We start from the raw sequence: 27,177 nt of genomic DNA, 5'->3' as shown, positions 1-27,177 counted from the left end.
CTGATAAAGTTCCCTTGGCCTTTGGAATTAAAATAGCCCCACATCATCGCATACCCTTCACCATACCTAGAGATTGGCATGGTTTTATGTCGGTTAGCCTAATAGCTGTTTTGATTTGCATTGAGAGATGATTTTATGGAAAGTACCCCATGCCAATCTCTAGGTATGGTGAAGGGTGTGTGATGATGTGGGGCTATTTTAATTCTAAAGGCCAAGGGAACTTTATCAGGATGCAGAGTATCCTGGATCCATGAAATAACTGGCCTTTAAAAATAAAAATCTGCCTGCCTCTATGGGAATTTAACATAGGGGTGTACTCACTTTTGTTGCCAGCGGTTTAGACATTAATGGCTGTGTGTTGAGTTATTTTGAGGGGACAGCACATTTACACTGTTATACAAGCTGTACACTTAATACTTTACATTGTAGCAAAGTGTAATTTCTTCAGTGTTGTCCCATTAAAAGATATAATGAAATATTTACTAAAATGTGAGGGGTGTATATAAATATTTGACTATTCAGTCTAAAGAATCCTGATTCAACTGTCAATCTCACAGTCAAATATATATATATATATATACACACCCTTTTTTGGTGTAAATATCAGCCATAGACTGTCTTTACAGTCTATAATATTAGCCTATTAGTAATACTGTTAATAACAATTAGAAGTAAGGGTGCTTGTGGGAACAAATCAGAAGTGCTGGTACTCAGTACTGGTGAGTATTGGCCCATTTCAGGCACTGCCTATGGTAGACAAAACACGATAAAGGGCCCTTCCAGTAGAGAAACCGAGATGCGGAGCACTAATGAGTGCCATTCAATGGCGAAAGCATGATGCAGTGCCTTAAACATGGCCTACATGCTGGAAAGCTTTCTTAACACTTTTGCCCACCGCATGCAGCTGGTGCCCATTTTTTTTTTTTTTTGCTGCTGCCCCTCAGACAAATAATTAGAAGTGTAAGAAGACATGCAGGCGAGTATACTGGCGTGTACCTGACACAAGTCAGAACCAAAGGCTCACTATACCCAGGCAAATCTCAGCATACCCCCTAAGCTCATTTCCCACTGGCTGATCTGTGGAAACCAGTGGCACGTTTAATTACATTGATTTGTAGACATCGATTTGTGTAGTTAGAAAAACCACAAGAGGCAGAAAAAGGGAAATGTGAAATGCTTTTCAGTCTGCCGGTGCCCAGTCCCTCTGCCATGCAGCACCATGTTGGAGCCACATATTCACACAGCTTGCTCTGCCTGTCTTGTTTCTGACTCCCTCCTGTGGCTGCACATTTGTGCTACAGTTATGATGAGGATGTGATTGAGCGCTTACTGATTGAGGGCAAAATATTACCAGGACACTCAATCTGTCTGGTCTCTCTCTGTCAAGTTAAAAATCCCATGGACAATTTGGAATTAGAATTCTTGTGTATTATGTAAAGGTATTTTGTTTGTCCAACAGAAACCAGCTGTGGACACTAACAAGGGTGACTTAAATACTCAAATACTGTTCCTAACAGGACTTTGAGGTACTTGTACTTCACTTGAGTATTTTTGAGACTAAAGGCACCAGACTACTAAGACAAAATAACATAGATGTAATGTATTGAATTCTTATTTATTTGTACACTCAACGCTTCCAGCATGCGATACACGGAAAAAAACTTACAAAACTGGATCGGCCCGTGGATCTGTTAATTTTTCAAATCCCCGATCCAGCTATTTTGTCAGTATCAGGACCGATATCCGATCTTAATATCAGATCGGTGCACCCCTACCTGTAATACGTGTAATACTTACTATGTTTTTATTCTGAAGTAGGACTTTACTTATGGTAAAGTAACTGATTATTACTGTCAAAAGCTACACATTAAACATTGTTTTAAAAAAAGAGGAGAAATGGTTGTTTTTCTTCAAAATCACTTTTATTCCACAATTTATTTCATCGGGTCTTAAGGCACCCTGAAGAGATGTTACAAGTTGGTCTTTCAAATGCGGGTTCCTTTCAAGACTGTGTAAACATAGCTTTGAATAAGATAATTTCCTGTAAATCTTTGCTTAAATTATTTCTTTACAGTGCACAGACATTGTGTTTTGTGACAAAAATACAGTGTGAATGAAGTAAATATGGTAGATAGTGTGTATATACATATACATAGAAGAGTAATAGATTGGCAGACAATCAGATCAACAGGCTGAGAGAAGAGAGAAAACTTAACAATCTTTGAGACCCAGATAGATATACAGATCACGTAGAGATATACAGTTCAGACTTACAGTGAACCTTTTTGTTTTTGCAGGGCCTCTCCGCCTTGAAAGCATTTTTTTTTTACACTGTACCTTCTTGTGTGTGTGTGTGTGTGTGTGTGTGTGTGTGTGTCACCTCAGCCAACATCACTACCCAGCCCAGCACCCGGCGAGGTGGAGCGAGACAACTTATCTTGTCCTGGAGGGCTCACCCACATGTTGGCTATTGCAGTGGAGAGGTGAGTAAACAGGAAGACGGACGGACAGACAGACAGACAGACAGACGGACATGCAGGCAGACATACAGACAGACAGATAGCACAAGACTGGGTTGTGGCTACGCAGACCACAACACAAAGATCTATCTATAATTCCCTAAATATGGTAAGGATCACAATGTATTTATATGTAGAAAGGGACTTTGTAATTGGCATTTCATATACAGGAATACAGTGGCTATACTTGATTATCAAGGTACGTTCCTATGAAGTCTTTGTAATGTGATAATGTGAAATACTCTGGAGATGTGTTTGGAAATGTTCTACCTTCTCAATTACACTATACAGCAAGATAAAAATCCTCTCAACGCCAGCGATAATATACAGTCGTTCATACAGTTTGCAGAGATGAGAATAAACACTCTTCCTGACAGCAGAAAGATCTAAAAAAAATAATTAAAAAAACACATAAAAGTAGTATCCGCAATTACACAACAGCTCCAAATGGCTTGGTTGCAATAGCTATAAGTTATCTAATCACATCAATACTAAAAAAAACAAAAAACACATGTAATGATAAACTGAATGAAGAAGGATCAGTGCAACAGGTGAATGAAAGGATGGATGGGGTCCGGAGCAGAGCCTGGGTCTTTGATCTTTGACGAGATCAGGAAGGAAAGAAGGGTCAGAAAGTGTCAGCAAAGCAACATTCAAATATCTGCATCTATCTGGCTCTCCTATCTACATCAAACTGTTTGGCCACATCCCAAAAAATACCGCCTTTGTGACGTATTGTGACACTTCCTTCCTCGTATAATTTCATTTTTAAAACATAAATCCTTAGCGAACGTGGGCAGCCTCTGCATCGGGTTGGCTTTTTTTTTTTTTTCACAGGCCGTCTTCTCCTTTACTCGACCACCTTGATCCTGAAGGTGACGCGGCCCAGGAACTTATCCCTTTCGTCGTTGTTGCGCAGGTCGGTGCCCTCCACCCTGCACTCCACCGTCAGCTCCTTGTTGTAGTCCTCCTTGGTGAGCAGCAGCTTCACGGCCACCAGGGGCTGGACGTAAGACTCCTGCATCGGGGAAGAGACAGCCTTCCGTCAATAACACCAATACCAGCACCCAGGGAGAGGGTGTTAGCGGACTCCATCTGAACAGGGTTTAAATACTTACATGGGCTTTCTTGCCGTAGTAGGGGAAATACATCTTATCAATGCGCCCCTCGCTGGGGAAATACTGCATTTGAATTGGGGTGTCTCTCTGCACAGAAGAACATGTGTTAGTCAGTGTGAATTCGACATGTAATGAAATGCACCTCATGTTAAATTAGTAGCAAATGAGACATTTTTTTCCAAGATCACGAGACAGGACTTGAAAAAAAAGGAAAAGCAATGGCCCTGTGTTTGTTAGTGAAGAGATATAAAATGAAGTAGAGAAAACATAACGTGTTTTGCGCGGTAATCTGCAAATGGACATTTGTGGCTGAAAATAGCACCTACTAGATTACAATGACTTGGAAATGGCACTAGCATGGGTTTAGAGGCACCTGCATAATGACTTGTTACATAATAAAAAATGTGTTAACACCCCTACTGGCCTTTTTTCCTGATAATTTACATATATTATCTTACCCTAAAGCCGTCAGTGACAGCATGCAGAAAGAAATCGGACACAAAACAAACAAAAAGAAGGAAAAAAATGAAAGATCAACAGAAAGAAAACATTGACACTGTTATGGTCATCAGGGCTTTTTTTTAAATGAAAGAAATAAAATAAAAAATACACATACAAGCAAGTAGAACATGGAGAGTATAATGTGGAGGAAAAAGTGTTTACTTTTACTGTGCAGTTGATGTAGGGATCCCCGCGAGGCTTCAGGCCAATGATCTATGAGGTGACGGAAAACAGGAGAGGTTGAGACTGTGTGGAAACTGGAAAGGCTGCTGCATGCGTGGGGGAAAAAAATTAGAAATTAATCGTTTATTTTGGGCGCTGTCGGCAAGCGAGTAAACAAATGGAGATGTGACGCTGTCTGGAAAAAAAGGAATAAAAGGTTGAAAGACAGAGAAGTGAAAAGACAAAATTGTACATTTGTTAAGTGATTTTTTTTAAAGCGTATTTTATTATTAGTGTTACCCTGTTCATTTTCAGCAGTATGCAGGGTTTGCCCTCAGAATATCCAAAGTTGGTGTCAGAGAGTCCAGAGCAGAGACTCAGGAAGCCCCTCTTGAAGCGGCAAGCCTTCTTTGTCATGTCCTCGGTGTCGTCCTGCATGAAATACTCCCCTCGAGGGCAGTCCTCGTTCTTCTCCTGCTCTGTATCATTATATCCTGAGAGAGAATCAGAATCAGACAAGGTTTTATTACCACACTAGGTACACTTATGTGGAATTTACCTTGGTGAAAGGTGCATACATAAACAAACAAAACAAACAAACATATTAAACATTAATATAAAATCAACAATAAATACAGAAAAGCAAATATATGCTACACACAAAGTAACTGTTGCATAAGGAAAAACTAAGAGAAAGGTGAACAGAAATCCATCCAGGTAAATGGAATGAATGATTGGGAAAAAGGAGCACAGAATTTGTTCTAATACAGCCAGCTTTCAATTCGTTTAATAGGGGTGTGCAAAAAAAATCGATTCACATTCGTATCGTGATTTAAGCTCTACCGATTCAAAATCAATTCATAGAATTCCAAAAAAATGGAATATGTATTTTTAAATTGTCTACTGCAATCACATGGGAAAAGTAACTACATTTACATACTGTGAATCGTTTTTTTTTTAAGATTATGTTTTTGGGCATTTTCAGCCTTTATTTGGATAGGACAGCAGAAGACATTAAAGGGGAGAGAGAGGGGGAATGATAATCAGCAAAGGGGCGCAGGTCGGAGTCGAACACGGGCCCGCTGCGTCGAGGAGTAAACCTCTATATATGGGAGCCAGCTCTACCAACTGAGCTATCCGGGCGCCCGTGAATCGTTTTTGAATCGAATCTTGAGCCTAAAAATCGATATCGAATCGAATCGTGACATTTTCTGAATCGTGCAACCCTAGCGTTTAAACATTCATTTCTCTCAGTTTTTCACACTTTTCACATTTCAGTGTTTGTTTTTTTTTTTTTAGGGAGAAGTGCCCTTACTTCGCAGGAAGGTCTCCAGGTGCTGGACATACTCTGCATACTTGAGCGGGTCGGATTTGTTGAACGACATATCCAGTGCATTTGGACGAATCACCAACCCTGCAACAAAGATATCAAGTCAAGTAAACATAGAGTAAAGTAGCAAATGATCACAGACAGGGGAAACTATAATGCACCAAAGCCATCATCGGGTTTGTCTCGAATTACAGCTGGGCAGAAAGCATTTCCTAAACAAACAAGCTCCAGTGCTGACATCTCACAGGAAGAGACTTCAAAATGGATCAATACCAAATGGAGCTGTAATGTAGAACATTATTATGACAGCATCTCATTGGTGCGAGTATAAATAATGAATGCCCTAAAGAGAAATGCTGCCAGTTTCAGTATCTAAAAAGCCCTGTTCCCCATATGTGCTGTTTGGTTAAGGGACACAAACCTGGATAGGGAACGCGGTCTCGGTACTTTGGCACGTAGTCGTCAAGAGTGAGCAGCATCACCCACATGGTCAGGGCGAACATACCGGCCAAGAAACAGTAGAAAACCAGGTAGAACAACAGGATGAGGGCTGGAGGAAGTTAGAGGAACAGAATTAGAATAGCAAAGAGACATAATGAGAGACAATGAGGGGTCATGTATAATTAATTACGAGCTTTTGACCACACACAAGAACAAATTCCTTCTGTTGTTCCTCATCTGCGGGCTTATGAAATTGTCATTTGAGTGTACGATCCCTTTGAGAGAAACCATTGCTGCTCACAAATCGGAGAGGCCATTTTTCACTGGAGACCCCTGAGTTTCAAAATCACACCAGATTTAGGGCTGACGCTGCAGTGCTGAAAGCATCTTTAGCCTCATTTGATGCACAATGCAGAGGGAAGAAGAGGAGCCACAGTTATGGTGAGAGGGGGGGGTGAAAGATTACCAAAACACACTAAAATCTGTCTGGTCTCTCTCTGTCAAGTTATAAAGCACATGAACAATTTGGAATTCAAATTCTTGTGTTTTATGTAAATCCATTTTACATCTACTGTGTATATATATATATATATATATATATATATATATATATATATATATATATATATATATATATTCATTTAAGTGGGGGGGGTCATACAAGTTAAGATTTTGCATTCACATTCACATTCACATACAAAAACATATATGTGCATTATTGAAGATTAAATCAGTGATTCCCAACCTTTTTGGCTTGTGGTTTCTTACAAAAAAATCATTGCTTAGTCCGGGCCCCGTGTCACATTTCAGATGTCTATGAGTTGTAAGCAGTGCACAAAATGCACAAATCAGAGGCTATTTCTCACTAGTGAGCCCCTGAGTTTCAAATCACACCACATTTAGGGTTAACACTGCAGTGCTGAGAGCATCTGAAGCCTCATTTAATGCACGCTGCACAATGCTGACGGGAGAGAAGGAGCCACAGTTGTGGGAACATCTGACTCAAAATGGTTCACCAGCATCCAGCTTGCACAGCACGAATGCCCTCTAAGTTGATTGGGGAAAAAAAGGGAAAAGGGATGGACCCCTCAGCTTCCTGTTGTACATCCCCCCCCCCCCCTTTCTGTCATTCCTCTCCAACAGTATCCCACAATGCACCTGCCTAGTGCGTGAAAGCAAGAGAAAGAGGAGAGAGGGAATCCCATTTGACCTTGACAGGCATGCTAATGTGGGCGGCCATGCAACTGCACTGGAGCATCCCACCGCAAAGCAGCACAGCAGCACAGGGGCCCAGGGGCCCAGGCTAGCTGCTCTGTTACCACCTCACTCTGGAAATAACTGGGGGGGGGGGGGGGTCATTACATAAAATGTATGGCCTGATCAGCTATGGATATACAGCCCATGAATGCTGTAGCACACTCCTCACATATGATTAGGTAATGATGGGGGGTAACTACAATCTCCTGATAATCCTTTTATTTATGCAACTGATGAATATAAATACAAAAAAAGAAATCTCTCCTGCTATGATGGATCATCACCTTGCCTGGTTGGTTATTTCTGCCTATGCAGCAAAGAGACGTGGTGCACACCTTTGATAGCATCATTCGTCTTGGTACAGGCTTCTCCTTTACACCTTCATGTAGGCCAATGGTGGCTCCTCGACTAAGCCAATGTCTATATGGCAGTCATTTGAATTCATCCATGCACAGAAATACATACTAGGCTATATATTCAAGAGGCACACATCTTTTAATGATTTGAAAATGGTTAGAAGGAGACACCAGATTGGGTCCGAGCCCCGTGAATGTCAAAGCCCATGTACTGGTTCACTAACGGGGATCCTTACCCCAGCTGCTGGCCGTGCGACCCATCACCTCCCCGGTCCTCGGGTTGTAGAAGGAGTCCTTCCAGCTGGATGTGATCTCCTTGTTTGCCGATTTATCCTCGGTGCTCGCCATGGTGAGAATTCTTTTTTTTGGGGGGGATCCAAAATGCGCGGTTTCTTCTTGCCTAACAAAATGCAGAAAGGATCAGCGGGCGATGGAATGAGGCGAAGAAGCCGGCGAGGCGGCGGCGAGAGGAGTGGGCGGTGTAGAGAGAGAGAGAGAGGGAGAGCCGAAGGAGAGAGATGCTCTGCTGGAACAAAAAAATAACGAGAAGGGGAAGGTGAGGAAAGAGAAGAAGAAGAAGAAAAAAAAATCTGTGACGTCCACACAAGCCCCGCCGTGGCAGCTGATGCACTGCGACCAGATGGGTGTACATTGGCCAATGGCGGAGAGACGCACCGTTACGCGCACACATTATAAATAGAGCTCACACACTATCATTTCGTATCATCAATTATATTATAATGGCTACATGCGTTTGGAAACATGCAGCCTGGGATCTCCATTTGACCGTAAAGCGTCTGCAGGCTGTGGGGGCCTTCAGCAAACGCAAGAAAAACGCCGAAATGGGCCTTTTTTTTCAGTGTGAAACCAAAGGATTTAAGTGCGTCTGTGGAAAATATAGTTCTACTACAGGTATTCTTCCCATTTATGGTATCACAATACTATTATATGTCATCCTGGTGTGTCCCAGCTCGTCTGCGTACCAGTCGTTGAGTCACTAAACCAGTCCTAAAAGGCTAGAGTGTATTTTAACAGCAATGGATGCACTGCTGCTTATCAACACACACACACACACACACACACACACACACACACACACACACACACACACACACACACACACACACACACACATTAACGCCAGTGATCAGCCTATTTGAAGCCTATGAGGATGCTATGACTGGTTGAGCAGATATTAGTAGCATTTGCCAATCCTTGTTGCTATGGCAATTAACCACTACTGAAACTGGAATGTGTTTGTATAAAAGAGAGAGAGAGAGAGCGAGAGAGAGAGAGAGAGAGAGAGAGAGAGAGAGAGAGAGAAAGAGAGTGCATGATTGTAAACAGGCTTGTCACAGTTAGAATATTTTTTGTCCTGGGCACTAATGCAAAAATGCCATCTTATTCCAGCATTATTCTATATTTATCATAAATAAGCTTCACGTGCACAGCAAATATATTTCATTTGATGCAAGTCTCTGTTTTGCCAGGGTGTACACATGTCTGTCGTGCCAATGACTGATTAACTGAACTGAGAGAGAGGAGTTAGGTGCTTAAGCAGCAGGGGGAGAGGCTAAAAAAGACACTGACCAAAAAAAAAAAAAAAGAAAAACACAAAAGCTTAACTTCCAACCCCTTGACACTCCAGCTAAACAATCCCAATGTGTCACAGAGACTGAGGAAGGAGAAGAGGAAGTTATATAATGACCCTTGATGCAGGGTTCAGCTCGGATGGGGGAGGGGGACTGGAGTAGTGGTCACATTGCATCTAGCTCCTACTGTCAGATTGAATTTGTTGCAAGGCAGGGTCCACCACCACTCAAACAATGTGGCACCACACACACACACACACACAAAGAGCATTTGACTGATTAGTGTGAGAGTCGTGTGCTAGACCTGTCCGTCTCACCCACTCCAGCACATTTTTCTCTGTGAATGCACCCCACTGCAAGCCAAGCCCACTAGCAAAAAAACTACCCATGTTGAAGTGAGGAAGCGTTTGGGTGAAGGAAGCAGGGGATTGATGCAGGAAAGCTAATACTGTGTGGATCTGCGTGATCTACACAAAACTTCTGTTCTTCCTCTGAGAGGACAAGCACACAATCCTCCCATTGTTTAGGAAATCCCCCTTTTCCGTGCACTCAATTAGTGTCCCCTTCACCATACCAGCACCATGGGCAGGAAAACACACTCCATTTGTTCTCACTCCATCCGCAAGCTACCATAGCAACCCTCACAGGGAGGTTGGTCACATCGATGGGAAGCAATCCCTACACTCACCCAACAGCCTGTGTATCTGATGATTCCCCAAGGACAAGGACAAGGCAAGGCATTTCCCCAGAGTCCATCAAACCTTTAGGCAGCATCTGTTCGCTCACCGTGTCGGTGACACCTACGTATGCAACGAGACACTCACCACACCACAAGCAACTGCTGATCATTTACATTTATTTTATTCTAGCTCTTTCACATCTTACAAAATGCTTGACATTTTAATGCAATTTTGTACAATCACACAAATGTATAATTTGTTATTTCCCAGCAGCTTGGGAGGACATCTGCCATTCAAGAACTCAATCAAGTACAAGTGTTAGAAATATAATGTATTTACGATCTGAGGTATCCATGTTTGCATTATGTATAGTGTCACTTTGCACAACATACCTTTAAAAAAAAAAAAAAAAATTGATATTACAATATTGGGAAAGGCAAAAACATAATACCCATCAAGTAGAATACATCTAGAATAAGATTCACAGTTTACATTTTAGTCATTTGTTAGCATTTCATCGTATTTGTAACTTTGTCATCAGAGTTCATCAGGTCGCGTAAAAAAAGACTTGAGTCAAAACATTTTCATGTGACATCAACGTGGCTGTCTCCCATGGAACAATTCAACAATAAACACTAACTAACAATGAATACACAACAGATTGACAAGAAATACACATTCTGATGTATCCGAATTACTGTATGTTTCAGGCCAGTTCAGTTAATATTTATATCCCTGATCCACAGAGCATGCTCCATAGCAAAATGTGAGATTTCTTTATTTATTTATGACAGCTATTACAGCAAGGCTAAATGTTTAAATTCCCAACACATACCGATAAAAATCCTTCTCACAGTTAACTTCAACAAACAATCTTTTCCAAATAATTCCCAAATGGAGATGTGACAAAAAGCACTTCAGACAACGAGATGCTAAAATACCAAAATCCAGAATGGATTCCCTTCACAGAGCAAAGCATATACAATTAGTTTTTGTTTCATTCACATTTAAACAATATCATCATCGCATTACGTTATTGCATTCAGTTTAAAGATACGTTTAAGTAACCATGTAAAGTGTGCAGCTAGAACAGGATTATAAAAATGAAGCTGCTCCAGATTACCAAAAGGCAACGTGTGTGAATGAATGAAATCTAGAAAAAACAGGCATGTTAAAAAGGCAAATATTAAACTGGGTTTGTTGAGTGCCCGACACAATAAAAACTCAAAATTCTTCTATTTAGAGCTATTTAGAGCTCTCCAAGTCTTGATGCGTCATGAAAAGAAGGGTCAAGCGTCTATTGTTTTTGTCCTTACAGAACATGTGCAAATCTGATATCAATGATTTCAATCCTTCTTACCATGTTGCGTGTGGTTGCTATGGCGGTTTATAAATTAAAAAGCTGTAAAGCCAGCCATTAGTGCCCCCATGTGGGGAAAATGTACAAATATTATCCCAGCCAGATAAAGTACTGTAATATGAAGAGGCACCGGTGGCTTAGGATGTGAATGAATAAAGGATAAGGTTGCTATGGTGTGAAGAAAGAAGGTGTAGGAACTTCAGTATGAGGCAGCAACAGAGGCTGGGAATGTGGCCGACGGGCGGCGCTATGGCCTGGATCACACCTGTACTGGACCTTTCCCACAATCCTGCTTTTAATCACAGTTCTCAGTGCTGTAACGTTATGTCACTGGGTGGAACCTTCAGCTGTGTTTCTTCTTACAGTAGGACAAACAAAAAGATGCTGTTATTTCCCCTCAAAAGACTAAGTGGCTGCTGTTAAAGGTTGGGCAGCACACCAAGTCACCAAATCATTTACGTACCATTTCTGTATATACACATACATACATATACTTCATTCCTATCATTTAAAGGAACACACTGACTTATTGGGACTTTAGCTTATTCACCGTATCCCCCAGAGTTAGATAAGTCCATATATACCCTTCTCATCTCCGTGCGTGTCGTAACTCTGTCTGACGCACCCACCGCTAGCCTAGCTTAGCACAGATCCTGGAGGTAACCGGCTCCATCTAGCCTAGCTTAGCACAGATCCTGGAGGTAACCGGCTCCATCTAGCCTAGCTTAGCACAGATCCTGGAGGTAACCGGCTCCATCTAGCCTACTGCTCCCAATAAGTGACAAAATAACGGCAACTATTCTCCACGGAAGGTGAAGCACTGCTACTTGGGCGGAGTGATTTGCTCGCAGCACCTGAGAAGCCCAGTGGTGAGGAGCAGAGTGTAACAACGGTGCTTTTCAGGTGTTGCGCTAATCACTCCGCCCAAGTAGCAGAAGTAGCAGTGCTTCGCCTTCTGAGAATATAGTTCCCAGTATGTATACGGTTAGAAGAGGGCTGTGTCTCATGTGACCTTGTTATTTGTACACGCTGTGACTATACAAATCACAACATGTAAATAGGAAAATGTTGGTGTTATTTTGTCACTTATTGGGAGCAGGATCTGTGCTAAGCTAGGCTAGCGGTGGGTGCGTCAGACAGAGTTACGACACGTACGGAGATGAGAAGGGTATGTATGGACTTGTCTAACTCTGGGGGATACGGTGAATAAGATAAAGTCCCAATAAGTCGGCGTGTTGCTTTAAGATTTACCCTTAAATGAGTTTAAACACAGCTGATGGTTGTTATATCTTAAATCTAGGGCTGTACCGAACGTCATTTACATTCAAAGCTTCTATTGAGGTTTTCGAATGAAGCTTCCATAATAATATTATGACTGGAGCTTATTTTGTATCTGCAACTGTGGAAAAATACCAGGTTTAAACAGAATGAATAGACATGCACAAAATGAAAGCTGCGCAGCATTCGAATGTTGATTTAGAATTTCAACGTCAACGTTATGAATGAAGTTTCGAACTATTTGGTACAGCCCTACATACAACATTATTTTCTTCAAAAAGGACCATTTGCTTTCCCGCGTTTGCTTTCATGTCTCCATCGTCCCGTTTAGTCTAGCCCTTGATCTCCCCGTGTGTGCATCCCGTATCAAGGCTTGTACCAATTCATGGAGCGTTGGATAGCTCTCTCCCAGCTCTGGAGGACAGGGATGTATTCCTGACTGGGGCTGTGAGCACCGCTTTTTGAGGTTCCTTTGGGCAAGAAGGCCTCGTCGGTGCTCTGCAGCTTCTTCAGCTCTTCCTTGGTCTTCCAGAAGCCTGCAGTGACAGCGGAGGACAGTGGGAGACAACAAGAAGTCCTATGAATGCAGAATGAAGCAGTGGGAGTGATAAAAAATGAGTCTATGCACCCAAACAAACTGCTAATGAATGGCCGAAAGTGGTTCAGAACTTCTACATATCCCCCAACACTATTACTATACGCTACTGAAAAAAGATTTCTCGAACACGTGCTTCACATTAACATTATTCAGTCATCTGCACCACCTGCTTCTGGCCTGTTATAAAACAACGAGAACACATTCATCTTCCAGGTTTGATTTGATTAAGCACTGACTAATGTATAACAATCTAATTACATAATGTGCATAATTAAATGGAAAACAGGTTACATAACAAAGAGCAGCATTTCATTTGGCTTCTTGCCAGTGCCAGGATTAAAAATAGGACTTTTGATCAGAACTTTTGAAATGCAGCTCAATGTCATGTCCGAGCGTCGTGATATTTTTAGAGAGAAAAACAAAGAGTCACATTGGAAGTATAGAGTAACAAAGTGTCCAACTGCTTGACAGAGCTGCTTCTCTTTTTGTTTGTGCTGAGCGGCCTCTCTAAACACACAGCTTCACACGGCTCACTGTTACAACCTAAAAGAACTGCAAAAATGCAAAACGGAATTTTGAAAAGCATACAGCCCAATGTACATGTCGTGGGAGAGTGCATGCATACCCACTCCGAGTCCAGCGATGAAAGCAGCCCCTAAACACGACATTTCACAGTTTTGGGGTCTGGCTACCTTTCTGCCTAACAGGTCTGCAGTCAGCTGCATGACAAAGTCGTTGGAGGAAACACCGCCATCCATCCTGAGACAGAAAGGTAGAAAGACAGCGCACTCAATTACACTGCAACTCACTTTACTGCAACAGTATCAGAGAAATATACACCCGTAATGCATTGCCAATAAAAGCTGAACTGCATTAGTGGAGGCAGGGTAAACAAGAGTCCACTCTGTTACGCCCAGTTTGCTGGCTGAAATCCAAAATATCCTACAATCAGATATTGCACTGTGAGCTGGGATATTTAAGGGTTGTGAGAAGACTCCGAGAGGTAAATGCATGTGTTGAGTCCTTGGCAGCAAGCGTACATCACTACAATCGGATACTCTTAATTCACACAGTGGTGGAGGAAAACTGCACCTGATCTTTGTGATGGGAATGTTAGTTTCTCTCAGCATCGTCTCATATAGCTGCTTGTTCCTGCAAAGAATAAGACAAGTACAAGGAGACAATGAGTACGCTTACATGCACACTAATATTCCACTAATATTACAAAAATACCGTAGTTTGGGACAGTTTACAGCCTCTTGCCTGTTTACAGCTTACTGTCAGCTCTGTTATGTTGCTATGGTTGTTGGACACAAACCAACAGTTTGCAGGGCTGCAGTAGAGATGCATGACCAAAAGAAAAGCTCACATCTCTGGTCGGAAGGAGAAACCCAGCTACTTTTAGTATTTTTGGGGCATTTTAGGCCTTTATTTGTATAGGACAGCTGAAGTCATGAAAGGGGAGAGAGAGGGGGAACGACATGCAGCAAAGGGCCGCAGGGCGGAGTCCAACCAGCCGACGCTGTGTCGAGGAGAAAACCTCTATATATGGGAGCCCGCTCTATAAGGTGAGCTACCCAGGCGCCCAGCTACTTTTGAACATTATGAAAGTCTTGGATGTTTTTGGATATGCGCAAACATCGATACGCCGACCTTTTCAAGAAGCTGGTTGAAGGAATGAAAGAGGGATGTTGTGTTTGCACGGTCAAAAAAGTCAACCACCGGTGGAAAACTTTGAAAAAAAATCCTATTTTGCACGGCTGCATGTAAACGAGAATATTAGTGGAATATTCACTTTCATTGGTCATGTAAACGGCTTAGTCAAAATATTGTCTTTTTTTTCTGAAATAAGGGCCCAAAACTGAATGTTATGTGCATGTAAACATAAGTCACTATCAGTTTGGCATGAATAAGAAAAGAAGGTCGAACAGAAACTCTCTCTTCAAAATGACTCACCTGAAGGCGACAGACTCCAGAATGGCCCGGACCAGATGGCTTTTAGTGGTGGAAGGTTTGAGGCCCATGAGGGAGGCGCAAGCTTTGGGATCATTCAGAGGAACCTTTGGTTAAATGAATACACAAACTTGTCAAATGTCTATTAAGTGAAAAACAGACCTGGTACAACAAAATCGTCTGGCACTTTGGAGAGGTGTTCTCTTCACGGATGAACCCTAACCATAACACCAGATACTGACTGGTTTTCGGACCCCTCCTGGACCCCCCAATACAGTAAAACTGCACATTTTAGAGTGGCCTTTTATTGTGGCCAGCCTAGGGCACACCTGTGCAATAATCATGCTGTCTAATCAGCATCTTGATATGCCACACCTGTGAGGTGGATGGATTATCTCAGCAAAGGAGAAGTGCTCACTAACCCAGATTGAGACAGATTTGTGAACAATATTTGAGAGAAATAAGACTTTTGTGTACATAGAAAAAGTCTTAGATCTTTGAGTTCAGCTCATGAAAAATGGGGGCAAAAACAAGTGTTGCGTTTATAATTTTGTTCAGTATATAAACCATTCGATTTTGTAATCACATGCATATAAACTATGAACATCCAAGACACGCACACTTACAAAGGCCAGTTCACAATGGAGGGCAGAGAAAAAAGACAGACACAACCACGTTACACAGAGACATAATAAAAAACTAAAAAGTAAATCCATACCTTTATTGTTTTGCTTTGGGTGAATATAGTTATGTACATCTGTTTCATAAAAGTAAACAGAATTGTTCTACCTGCAGACCACTGAAGGAAGGAACGAAACACACTCCATCTGAGTCGCTGACACTGCAGGCCATGCTGCTGGTGTCCCGGACGTCAGAGAAGAGCTCTGCAACAACAACGTACAGGTTTCACACACCAGCATTGTGTTTTTAATGTAACCTAACGAAACCGTTCACCTTTCAGCCACAATTTCTGGCTAATAAGATGAAAAAGAAATAATCATCAGAGCTACTGTATACTACTCATGGCTCACCCAGCTCCTGTGCCCATTTGATGGCAGTGCCTGTGTCTGCTGAGTTGCCCTCCGCGAGATACACCACCTCTGAGCCGATCTTCCAACCCACCAGAGGATACAGACCTACAGAGAAGAAACACTGGCGTGTAATAGTGTATGGACAAATCTTTCCGCGTGTGTATTGTCACGTCATAATGCACCTGTTGGTTTCTATTGGCCACCGGGCTGGGGTGGGTGTGCCTTATCTGCGTCACGGAGCTGAAAGGCGGAGGTGCAGCAGACTCGAGAGAACACATGTTGCCGTGGTACAGCTCAGTGAGAGACTGCTGAAGAGGATTGTGTTTTCTGACTTGTCGGGATGTTTTCCCCACCGACTGTAGGGGGGGGCTTAAAGAGACAGGAGCTCCTACAGAGCGTCTCATACAGAGGGTGAATGAAGGTGCAGCAGCCATGGGCAGTATGAGAAAGATAAAGTGTTTTTTTGTGTGTGTGTGTGTGTGTGTGTGTGTGTGTGTGTGTGTGTGTGTGTGTGTGTGTGTGTGTGTGTGTGTGTGTGTGTGTGTTGTATTTGTGTTTTTCGAGGGACTACAGATGTAAATTAGCCAAAGGCTAACTCTGGTGCAATGCATCAAATGGTCACATTTATGTTTTAATTGCACATTGTCCCTTATAAATAAATTGAAAAAAAAAAAAAAAAGATTGAAACATTAAAGCATGTGAACATGTTTTAGCAGTAGAAAACAAAATACAAGTGAGAACCTGACAATGCTATATAACAGGTGCCCTTTAAGTCCGCGTTTTCAAAGTCTAACATATGAACTGCCAACTGAGTGTCAGCACTGTTTGACGCTGCACCGACTGACGAGTGAAGGGAACGGGCTGCACGGCGTCGAAGCTGAGGACACGTCGAGCCGAAGGACGGCAGGTAGGCCTCTAACCCAGGGGTCTTCAACGTTTTTTAAGCCAAAGACCCCTTAACTGAAAGAGAGATGGAGCTGGGACCCCCTATTACATATATTTTATAAAATGAAGTTGCATAATAAACTTACAATAACTTAGTAGGGCGGCCTAAAGCCTTTATACATACCTTTTTTGCATAGAATACTAAGCTATTCAAATGAAGCTCAGCGCAATCTCTTTCAGGAAGACTTCTAAATAACTTCAATCACCACTATCTCTCCCTAAAACTATTCAGCTGTTAAGAGGCGTTCACTTTGCAGTAAACCAACCACAATTGGCCACGAAATTCATGATGCAATCACAGCATGACTTCCTGCTTTAAATGTCTTCTCTCCTTGCTATCAGCTGTCTTTTCAGGTAAACGTGCAACCCTCCTCCTCCCCTTCCACCTCCGGGCATCGTCAACCACGGCAACCCGAGTCCCTTTCCGGCAAGCGGGTCCTCCCTCTCCGCCATCACCAATGTCTAGGCTCCATCGGGGGGAATATGTCTGGCTTCTCTACCCCTTCAAAATATTTTTAACGATGGATCCCCAAAGACTCTGTACATTTCTTATTATGCACATGTACAATACATCTTTGCATATCTGCGATGAAGTCTCTCCTGATTGAAATAGCCTACTAATTGTTGGCATGATTTTATAAATCATGTTTTAATATTAAAACATACATGTGGCACACATCTGTGGATGGCCTTAGGGACTACCTTGACTGTAGGCCAGTAAGCAGTGGGGATTTATATTATGTTGGATTCATGTTAGACTTTTGAAAAAACTTTCATAATTAACAATTTGGAGGCCCCCCTCCATTAACTCTGAGGACCCCCTAGGGGTCCCGGACCCCCTAGGGGTCCCGGACCCCCTGTTGAAGATCCCTGCTCTAACCCTCACCTTCTGTCGGGCGGCTAGGAGGTTAGCTTGTCTAGTTTTCAAATGCACGAATAAAACCAAGTTCTGTTATAATCCTAGACGTAACGAGATTCCCAGGGTTGGTTATGCCGCAACAGTATTTTGCTTAACTTACCTGCTGCGGATGTATGTGGTTTGCTTCCGGTGTTGATGTCCATGAAGGTGCCTGTTCCCATGGTGATTTTGACATCACCAACGTCAAAGCAGCACTCTCCAAACACGGCTGCCTGCTGGTCGGCCATCTATGGCAGAGGGTAAGAGAAGTATATTGTAAAAACAAAACCCTAAACAGGTTAGGCCTCATCTGAGCAACACTGGAAATATCTAAAACTCCTACGGTGTGTGATAAGGGACAATCCAAACTAATCCAATTCTGTCAATGTATATTGTTTATGTATAGAGATGTTTTTCTTCTGTTATTTTTCTACTCAGCTGTTAGTTGTATAGATTCCACTATTATTTAGCACTTTGGGACTTTAAATTGTTTCCTGTTCTACGGTTTTGAGTATGATTTTACGTCCTGCCTTTGTCCTAACAAGGAAGGCCCTGTGTTTTTTTTACTCTTGCCATGCATTAGCCGTTTCAATAAAGGCTTTTTAACTTTTTCTTCAACAATAGTGCCTTGGTTTTCACACTGTTACAATTGCTAAGGGACAATCCAAGTTTGACTAAAAGGAAGTGAAGTCAAGTTTCAATACCTCATTAATCAAAGCAGGGCATCTCTCCGCCAGGAATTCTGCTTTCTGGTATCGGTTGTCTTCCTGTTACACATTCCTAGCTGATGATTAACTAAATAACTTGTCTTATTTTCCTCTTTACGACATGATGGCGGTGACATCAACTTGGCCACGCTGGCATAAAGGTAGGGCTGGGCAATATATCAATATTATATCGATATCGTGATGTGAGACTAGATATTGTCTTAGATTTTGGATATCGTAAAATGGTAATATATTAAGTGTGGTCTTTTCCTGGTTTTGAAGGCTGCATTAGAGTAAAGTGATGTGATTTTCTGAACTCAACAGACTGTTCTAGCTGTTCTATTAGTTGCCTTTACACACTTTGTCATTAAAAATCAACATTTCTGATGATTATTTATCAAAAATCTCATTGTGTAAATAATGTTTTGTTTAAGCACCAACTGTCAATCCTACAATATCGTCGCAATATCGACATTGAGGTATTTGGTCAAGAATATCGTGATATCTGATTTTCTCCATATCGCCCAGCCCTACATAAAGGTAACCAAAAGGTTGCAATCAATGTTTTTAATTATAGTCACACTGTGGGTGACACCACAGACCTTGACAACTCACCACTGACATGATAGGAATGGACACGCCGAAGATGGACGGGTCTGTGGAACCAAAGTCCTGGCTGATGCATCATGGGGGAAGAGACCAGACACAATGCATCATCTCACACTCTTCATCCGTTATTACAAATAACACATCCAACCCAGTTAACATGATGTTAAAGTGCTCATATTATGCTCATTTTCAGGTTCATAATTATATTATATTATATACCAGAATAGGTTTACATGGTTTAATTTTCAAAAAACACCATATTTTTGTATACACATTGCTGCAGCTCCTCTTTTCACCCTGTGTGTTGAGCTCTCTGTTTTAACTACAGAGTGAGGCATCACACTTCTATTCTATCTTTGTTGGGAGTCGCACATGCGCAGTACCTAGGTAAGGACTACTAGCCAGTCAGAAGCAGAGTATGAGGGTGTGCCACGCTAGCAGCTAGGCGAGCATTATAACGTGTGTTACAAAGTGACGCACGTTCATCACGGAAGTAAAGGCTGGACTACAATAGAGCTGTTTGGAGCAGTTTGTGAACAGTGTTTTCTGTTGGAGATGGTAAGTGCCTTTGGGGTGGACTTTGGGCTTTTTCACTTTGTAAACCTATAACGTGCACAAAAAAGATATATAACACAATAAAGGAAAGGGAAGAAGCCAAAAAGCATAATATGAGCACTTTAACTCTTATGCACACAGAAATGTGCTTTTATCGTTTTCTATCGTAACGTAGAGATTTTCCTGCGTTTCTCTACGTCGTGTAACGTTAGACAGCCAATCAGCAGCATTATTAGATCTTGGTAGAAGCATGCTGCGTGCTTATTGGCTCACTGACTCGGATGAGATTTACTCCTTAGGTATTGAATGGCGAGGCATTTTTTTGATTCTCGATACTATGGAGGCAATTCGGTTGGCGCGAATTCAGTACACAGCCCTAAAAACAGAGTTTTATACTCACTTAAACAATGGTTTCTATATTTTGTGTGCTTTTGACCGCATAATACAAATCAATATGTATTTGGAACCCCCTGTCACAGGGGAACATGTAGCGTTGTGAGCAGTTCGACTAAAGAAGGATTTAGTTTTAGAGGCCTGAAGAGGTGACATTTTTATAGTATTTTTAGAGAAACAGAATGGATGTCTGTCTTTCGATTTTTCCGACAACTGTTCATCTGATTGACTTCATACTTGTGTTTTACTGAGGACCCAAGGAAGTCAGTGTCGAGTGTGAGCTCTTGAGCTCTACGGGACATATTTATTAGTAGTGCTTTATATAAACACTGTGTAGTTTATTAAGAGGGGACCCCTACTAACTGATACACCGCTGAACAGCATGCTGGGTACAGCTCGCTCTGCGTTGCTCGCTACTGTTCATTCAAAAAAAGATGAAGAAAGAGAGACCGGAGAGGTTACATTGCAGCATACGTAAACATTTAAAAAATCAGCGATGTAACTTCCTGAATAAATGCTTTTGTTCCCGGAAATAGCCTGGTCCCAAATAGCTAGCTGTTAACAAATGATGTTTACAGTGTTAAGTTTTTTTTCTTCTTATCTTCTACCCTAGTAATTATCTTACAATCCCTTAGATTAATGTTACAATCACTTGTGTGGATCCTGATCCCCAAATTGAGAAACAATGACTTAAAGTGTTACATTACTTCTGACATCTGGGTTACAGGTCAAAAACTGTGAAATGCTGAGAAAGTACACTTGTGGTGAATGCGATAGAGTGTATGCTTTCATAATGAAATAAGTTTACTGGCTAAGACATGACTCATGTCTCAGATGGATTTTTGAAGGAAATGGTTGACTCACCCTGTGTTTTCTACTTTTGGAAAAATAGAGAGAGGCAGAGAAACAAGAGAGCTGAGAAGCCCACTCCAGCACATCTGTGAAAAAGTCACATAACACTGATATGACAAAAAAAAAACTCACACCAAAATTTTGAAAAAATGTCAATACACTTACACCAGACCTGATAAGAGTCGAAAATTCCTGTTGAACTGGCATTAGAGTAGTCGGTGGCATGCACCTCACCTAAAACAAATTTGGTGACACAAATGAATATATCATAAAATCATTACATAAGGTAAAAAAAAAAAAAAAAACATGAAGGAGTTGGCTGAAAACATTTAAGCCAAACAGTGATGCAATAGGATTGGAAACAAAAGAACATTCTTTCCAAAGCCCTATTCGCACAAGACTAGTATTACCAGGGGACCTTGTGTGATTTAGAAATGAGTGAGTTTCGTGCAGCCCATTTGCAGGGGATAAGCAAAGTATGTACAGTAGCAGTCAAAAGTCTGTACATTTTTTCTCATTCAGCCAAATAGGAAAGCGTGTCCAAATTGTTGACTGGTACTGTATTTTTTTTTTATTTTTTGGGGGCTTTTCCCTTTATTTGTAAGTGGATAGACATGAAAGGGGGAGAGAGATGGGGGATGACACACAGCAAAGGGCAGCAGGTCGGATTCAAACTCTGCGCCGCTGCAGGACTCAGCCAACATGGGATGAACGCTCTTACTGGGTGAGCTAGAGGCCACCCCGACTGGTAATGTATTTTTCTAGAATATACCAACATTATCCCTGGATATGATGTCAAGGCTCTGCGTGTGGCCGGGTAGTTTCAGTGGGTAGAGCAGGCGCACATATACTGAGAGGTTTATGCCTCGACGCAGAGGTCCAGGGTTCGAATCTGACCTGTGACGATTTCCTGCATGTCTTCCCCCTCTCTCTCTCCCCTTTCTCACCTAGCTGTCCTGTCAAAATGAAAGGCGGAAAAGCCCAAAAAATAATCCGCTTCCTGAACGACAAGAGCAATGGCTGCTCAGAAGACAACAAAGGCATTGGACGCTCAAAGAGACACTGAGTTTAATTGCTGTGTAGGGGGAACCACGTTACCAAAAGCAATTTGTTCAAATGGTTTGGGAAAATATTCACAAAGACCCTCTCCTTTATGCTTATGCAAAATAGGTCTCAATGCCGTGTAGCCAGATGAGCCTCCTGAATTTGCACCCAAAATGCTGTCAAAACTTTTCCTTTGTAATTTCCAATGCAGCCTCCATAATTCTTGAACGGGAAAGAGGCAGAAAAAAAAAAACTAAGTACCCCAAATCATCGAGATGCCAGATTCACACTGAACTAATAATAATATTACATGACCTCTGTGTTTGGTGAAATATGGAAGGTAATTTGCAGTGGAATTTTGACTTGACAAATTACGGACATGGCAGATTGGCACGGGATTAAGAACACAGACGACCTCTGTAATTATTACTAAGTACTAGAGGTGCACAGGTAATACTAGCCCTGTGCGAATAGGGCTTAGGTCTTAAAATGCAGACAGTGTGAAATGCAATCCACTGGACAAATGATATATTACTGTACTGTCCTCAAAACAAATTGTGCTCATAGGAAGACATCATTCGCACGAGCTTCACATATAAAATGTCACATCCACCTTTGGTGAGTTTGAACAGCAGCCAGGTGTCTATTGTTCCAAAGCAGCAGTTCCCTTCAGCTACTGCTTGACGAACCTAAAAGAAGAAAGACACATGATGAGGCTCAAAAAAAGAAGTGAACGAATGAGGACTGCTCTGGTCACAAAATACAGCCTCTCCCTGTTTTCTGCAATTGCATACTTGTGCATTTCCTTCTTTATAATTAACCCTTCAACACCACAGCCTGGGAGGCATGCACTAGGTTTGAGTTCCTATCAGCTCATTGCTTTAAATGTCAGCCTGACACACCCCAACACACCTGCTTGTAGTTTGTTAGGGCCCAGACGAGGCGGAAGGTGACGTGTTGAGTGGAGAAGGTAATAAGACTTGCTGCAAGCATCCGCTTCTGCCTGGTCACACAGTAGAGCATCTTCATCACGCCTTTGATTGCCTAAAGTTGTCGTGAAAACAGTCAAAGCCATACTGTATGAACAGAAGGGACATGATATTCAGCGCTGATCGGACGGTATGTCTCTGTCAAATAAAACTTGTCTTTACCAAGGCTGCGTTCGAATAATTTAGAAGTTCTAGTATTTCATCTCTTGCCGCTTAACTTCCAAAGTACGTGCGAGGCAGAGATGCAAAGCAGTCAAAGACTCACTTTCATTGTGCAGGAACTGTTCCAGGATTTCACCAGGTTTGCAGCCCTCCGATCCTGCCAGCTGATGAAGTTATGGAAAGGAACCCCAGTTCTCCTGTCAGAGTGAAAGAGAGGAAATAAACTGAAGCCGAGATGGAGCCAGGATGGTAAAAAAACTATACGAAGGTAGGTTTAACACGTGTGCTACAGCGGTTCTCGCTTTAAGTTTGCCTACAAGTCATTTGGCTTTTTTGGAATCAATTGGATTAATTATATTCATTTTACCTGTCCCATGTTGTGAAGGTGCCTCGCTGAGTGGAGATGCCCAGGGCGTCTATCTGACGCATTTGGACTCCTGCATCTACATGATGAGTACAGCAGCACAGGCACACGCACACACATTGAAATGGTTATGGTGAGAAACTATTTTTGAAATACAGACTCCCACATAGGGTTTATTGACAAATGTCCCATGTAATAGGGCTGCACGATTATGGAACAAAATCACCACTATGTTGGTCAATATTGAAATCATGGTGATTACTCGTTGACTTTTGGAAAGATGGCACCTTTATAGAACTTAAAAAACAGTGAAACAATGTGATATTCCCCTTAATACTTTTCCTGTTGAACGTTTTGAATTCCCCTTCAGAACACAAGACAAAATAAGAGATCACTTGCGAAACGCAATGTGCAAAATAATGTTTTTTTTTCTCGATTATATTGTTTTTGTGATTGTGTGATTTGACTAATTGCTCAGCCCTACCATGTAACAGTATCCAGGTGTACCTACAGAACTGGCATCTTAATAGTGTATGTTTGTCAGCCTTTAGCTCTATTTGTTGTCTTTGAAAAAAAGACCAAAACCAAATTGCAGTATTTAGTGATGGGTGTGCCTATTATCATGCATCCAGTCAAACTCGTTGGTATGGTTGTGGATAGGCTTAGACTTAGACTTAATGTCCACGAGAGGCAATTTGTTGTACAGTACAGGCATACTGACACATAATCCACAAACATTGAACCAGACATCTACAGCACTATTTATCTAACACATGGCATACACACATCAATACATAGAATACAATAAAAAGGAGTATGTTGCACTTCCCTAAAAGGCCTAATGTCATAAATAAATGAAAACTACTGCACAGTATTTCACATATATTCCTCCTCCAGTCATACCCCTCCCCACATATTATTTAATTTGGTTATTGCCATGGGAATGAATGAGTTTTTTGCTCGGATGGTTCTGACGTTAGGGTATCTACGACCAGAAGGGAGCGGCTTGAACTCCACTGAAAGTGGATGGGTTGTATCCATGCAAAGCTTGTCTGCCTTCTGTGCCAATCTGGTCAGATATAGTTGGCTTACCAATGATTTTTCCACAGGTTTTAACAATCTTCCCCAGTTTATTCCTACGGACGATTTTTTTTGAATGTCCATACCAGCATACAATACAAGAGGAGAGAATACTCTCGATAAAGACTCTTGTAGGGGTAGCAACAGAAAAAGAATTGTGCAACCATACCTTGCACAGCTCCTTTGACCACAGTGACAAACCCTTTCCATATCGCATCTGGGTCCATCTCCACATACCCTACCTCTGGATACAAGGGAACAACCTGGATACAAGCATTATCAAAATAAGAAACATGAAGATCAGCTTCAAAATATTACATTTAGATTTAACATGTAACTTTTAATTTTACTTCTATAAACATATTGTTGACAATTGCATATAACGTGTTGTTTTACACTAATTTATATCTTAAATCCCCTTTATAGACTACATTAGGGGCAAAGATCTATCTCTTATGCTTGGTGAACTGGGGGAGGGATGATAACCTCTGCAGTAGAGGACATTCACTACACCTGCTTAGATTGAAATTTAGATAAGGCACTATAGTACCCACATTCCCTTTTTTTTTTTTTTTTTTTTTTTTAAAACTTCGTTACTCTAGTTTTATCCTTTATTTCTTTTTTTTTTTTTTTTTTACACGGGCTTCTGTGCGTGTGTGTGCATGTATGCATAAATACTATGTTATTTAATTTGATTATCTCTTCTTCGCAAATGTCATCATTTTATGAATGGAAACGGGTGGTTGCTGCACAAATATATGGATGAGTGTATGTAAGGGTACTTATATAGGTATATAGCTAATAGATGTAACAGTTCATATATTCTTCAATGTAGATGGTTAAAAGACTACATGTATGTGTGTACATGTATACCTCACTCTTACTGGGATGTTGTAAAAAACGTACAGGTCTTTTCTTTTATTTATGTATGGTTGTGTATGTTAGTACATCACCTGTTCATGGGTGTATATACATATATATGTACATATATATGTATAAATACAGATTTTATTTATATATATATTTTTTTTAAATATATATATATATGTTTTTTATTATTATTATTATTATTATTATTATTATTATTATTATTATGATTTAGTTCTTTGTTTAAAATGAAAACTCAATAAAGACATTGTTCAAAAATGTATATCTTAAATTTGAGAAAAATTAGCTTATTAATCAAAATATATTAGCTATACAATTGTATGGGAAATTGTACATAGAGTTATGTGTAGCAAACAATGCAAGTATGTGGAGCACTTGATTACTATGAAGCCCAAAGGACAGAGAGGAGATACCTTGGTAGTGCATGCTCCTTGGATTTTCGCCTCCTTGTCGTAGACGTGACATCTGATTGATGTTGTCCCGACGTCCACCGACAAAATGAAGTTTTCCTTCTTGAAACCGTTCCGCTGACACCCCATTCTAGTAACGTCTGTCCCACTCTTCCTCAGATCTGTCCCAGGTACTCCATGGTCAGTTTAATATTGGTCTTGTTTACAGCCTGAGTAGATGAACCGTCCCCCCGATACCTTATCTGAACCGGGTGAGTTGTTGGATTGGGGCTGTAACTCGACCTTCGCACCGCGGATTCTTCTAAATCCAGTTCTACCTGTTTGTTTAAATCACCTGTCTGCTTCAATGGCTTTATGTGCACAATTAGAGAGAAGCAGTGGTTGGAAATTGAAATCTTAGATCTTAAGCTCCCGCGAACAATGCTCGTTGAATATTATAAAAGTAGGAAATCACGCAAGTTAAGGGGGGGGGGGGGTATGTCAACATGTTGCTACCGTTTAGTCGAAGTGGTCGAAGTACATTGATACACACAGTGTACACAAAAGGTTAGCGAGGTTCAGTGCTGCTAGTCAACACACTGCCACTGTACTTTAGTCGAAACACATCGCGTATCGTAGTGAAATTCAAGTCAGTTGATGGTCTTGAGTCTGGTGGAGATGTTTGAAATACATAGCACTTAGCTGAAGCACGAGTTGACCAATTCACGAGTCCGGTGAAGCTAACGTTAGCTGTCAAAAGATGAAATTTGAACAGTTGCTCCGAAAAAACACTCCCTAACATGCTTTTTCCTCCTCTCAATATTATTCACTGCCTGCTACCCAAATTTACCCAATATGTGTTCATAGCAGTCCATATAGAGGCGGGCGGGAGATACCGCTTGTTTCACCCATGTGAAGCGCACTGTTTCAACACATTTTTTTGGAACTTGTATCAGATACGAAATACCACGTGACTGATGACGTCAGGCGTTTCAACCGTCACTGGTGCTTCTTCGGAAAGCGCTCCATTCATATCCATGACTAATTGTAAATTTATGTTTTCATGTACCTCTTTTTATTTATTTTTTCTATGTAATGATTATCGTTTGTATTGCTTCGTATGTTT

The 27,177-nt window shown here is 41.4% G+C and overlaps 2 protein-coding genes across 5 annotated transcripts; both read right to left on the bottom strand.

Annotated features, from left to right (window-relative positions):
• Positions 1-1,900: 1,900 nt before the first annotated feature.
• Positions 1,901-8,217, bottom strand: atp1b3a (ATPase Na+/K+ transporting subunit beta 3a). The gene is made up of 7 exons (XM_031298074.2): positions 7,921-8,217; positions 6,052-6,180; positions 5,616-5,714; positions 4,601-4,794; positions 4,301-4,351; positions 3,638-3,724; positions 1,901-3,537 (listed from the first exon to the last, which is right to left on the bottom strand). The coding sequence occupies exons 1-7, from the start codon at positions 8,030-8,032 to the stop codon at positions 3,370-3,372; spliced, it is 840 nt and encodes a 279-aa protein (XP_031153934.1). The 5' UTR covers positions 8,033-8,217; the 3' UTR covers positions 1,901-3,369.
• A 4,233-nt stretch (positions 8,218-12,450) lies between these two features.
• gk5 (glycerol kinase 5) lies at positions 12,451-26,982 on the bottom strand. Of its 4 annotated transcripts, none has more exons than XR_004104749.2 (17): positions 26,076-26,982; positions 24,944-25,037; positions 23,698-23,773; positions 23,434-23,527; positions 23,092-23,223; positions 22,793-22,868; positions 21,308-21,369; positions 21,148-21,221; positions 19,342-19,402; positions 18,141-18,267; positions 16,177-16,281; positions 15,935-16,029; positions 15,149-15,252; positions 14,285-14,344; positions 13,818-13,951; positions 12,906-13,130; positions 12,451-12,835 (listed from the first exon to the last, which is right to left on the bottom strand). XR_004104749.2 is itself a non-coding variant. In XM_031298081.2 (17 exons), the coding sequence occupies exons 1-16, from the start codon at positions 26,199-26,201 to the stop codon at positions 12,961-12,963; spliced, it is 1,590 nt and encodes a 529-aa protein (XP_031153941.1). In that variant the 5' UTR covers positions 26,202-26,982; the 3' UTR covers positions 12,451-12,874; positions 12,912-12,960. The 4 variants fall into 4 exon arrangements, 3 of the variants coding, with proteins under 3 accessions (XP_031153941.1, XP_031153939.1, XP_031153938.1); XM_031298081.2 differs by having other exon boundaries at positions 12,451-12,874; positions 12,912-13,130; XM_031298079.2 differs by having other exon boundaries at positions 12,451-12,888; positions 12,924-13,130.
• Between the last annotated feature and the right edge of the window lie 195 nt (positions 26,983-27,177).

The sequence above is a fragment of the Sander lucioperca genome, chromosome 9 (assembly GCF_008315115.2).
Source record: "Sander lucioperca isolate FBNREF2018 chromosome 9, SLUC_FBN_1.2, whole genome shotgun sequence".
Classification (NCBI taxonomy): Eukaryota; Metazoa; Chordata; class Actinopteri; order Perciformes; family Percidae; genus Sander; species Sander lucioperca.
The sequence above is the reverse complement of the archived record's forward strand: the minus strand, read 5'-3'. Positions and strand labels throughout refer to the sequence as shown.

Coding starts and splice junctions, on each gene's coding strand:
- atp1b3a (XM_031298074.2), bottom strand. CDS start 8,032: ATGGCGAGCACCGAGGATAAATCGGCAAACAAGGAGATCACATCCAGC. Junction 4,352..4,600: donor TACTGCTGAAAATGAACAGG/GTAACACTAATA, acceptor GTCACCTCATAG/ATCATTGGCCTGAAGCCTCG. Junction 3,725..4,300: donor ACATCAACTGCACAGTAAAA/GTAAACACTTTT, acceptor TCTTCTGTGCAG/AGAGACACCCCAATTCAAAT.
- gk5 (XM_031298078.2), bottom strand. CDS start 26,201: ATGGGGTGTCAGCGGAACGGTTTCAAGAAGGAAAACTTCATTTTGTCG. Junction 18,268..19,341: donor CCATTCCTATCATGTCAGTG/GTGAGTTGTCAA, acceptor CCTCTGCCATAG/ATGGCCGACCAGCAGGCAGC. Junction 13,131..13,817: donor CATCGCTGGACTCGGAGTGG/GTATGCATGCAC, acceptor CTGTCACTGCAG/GCTTCTGGAAGACCAAGGAA.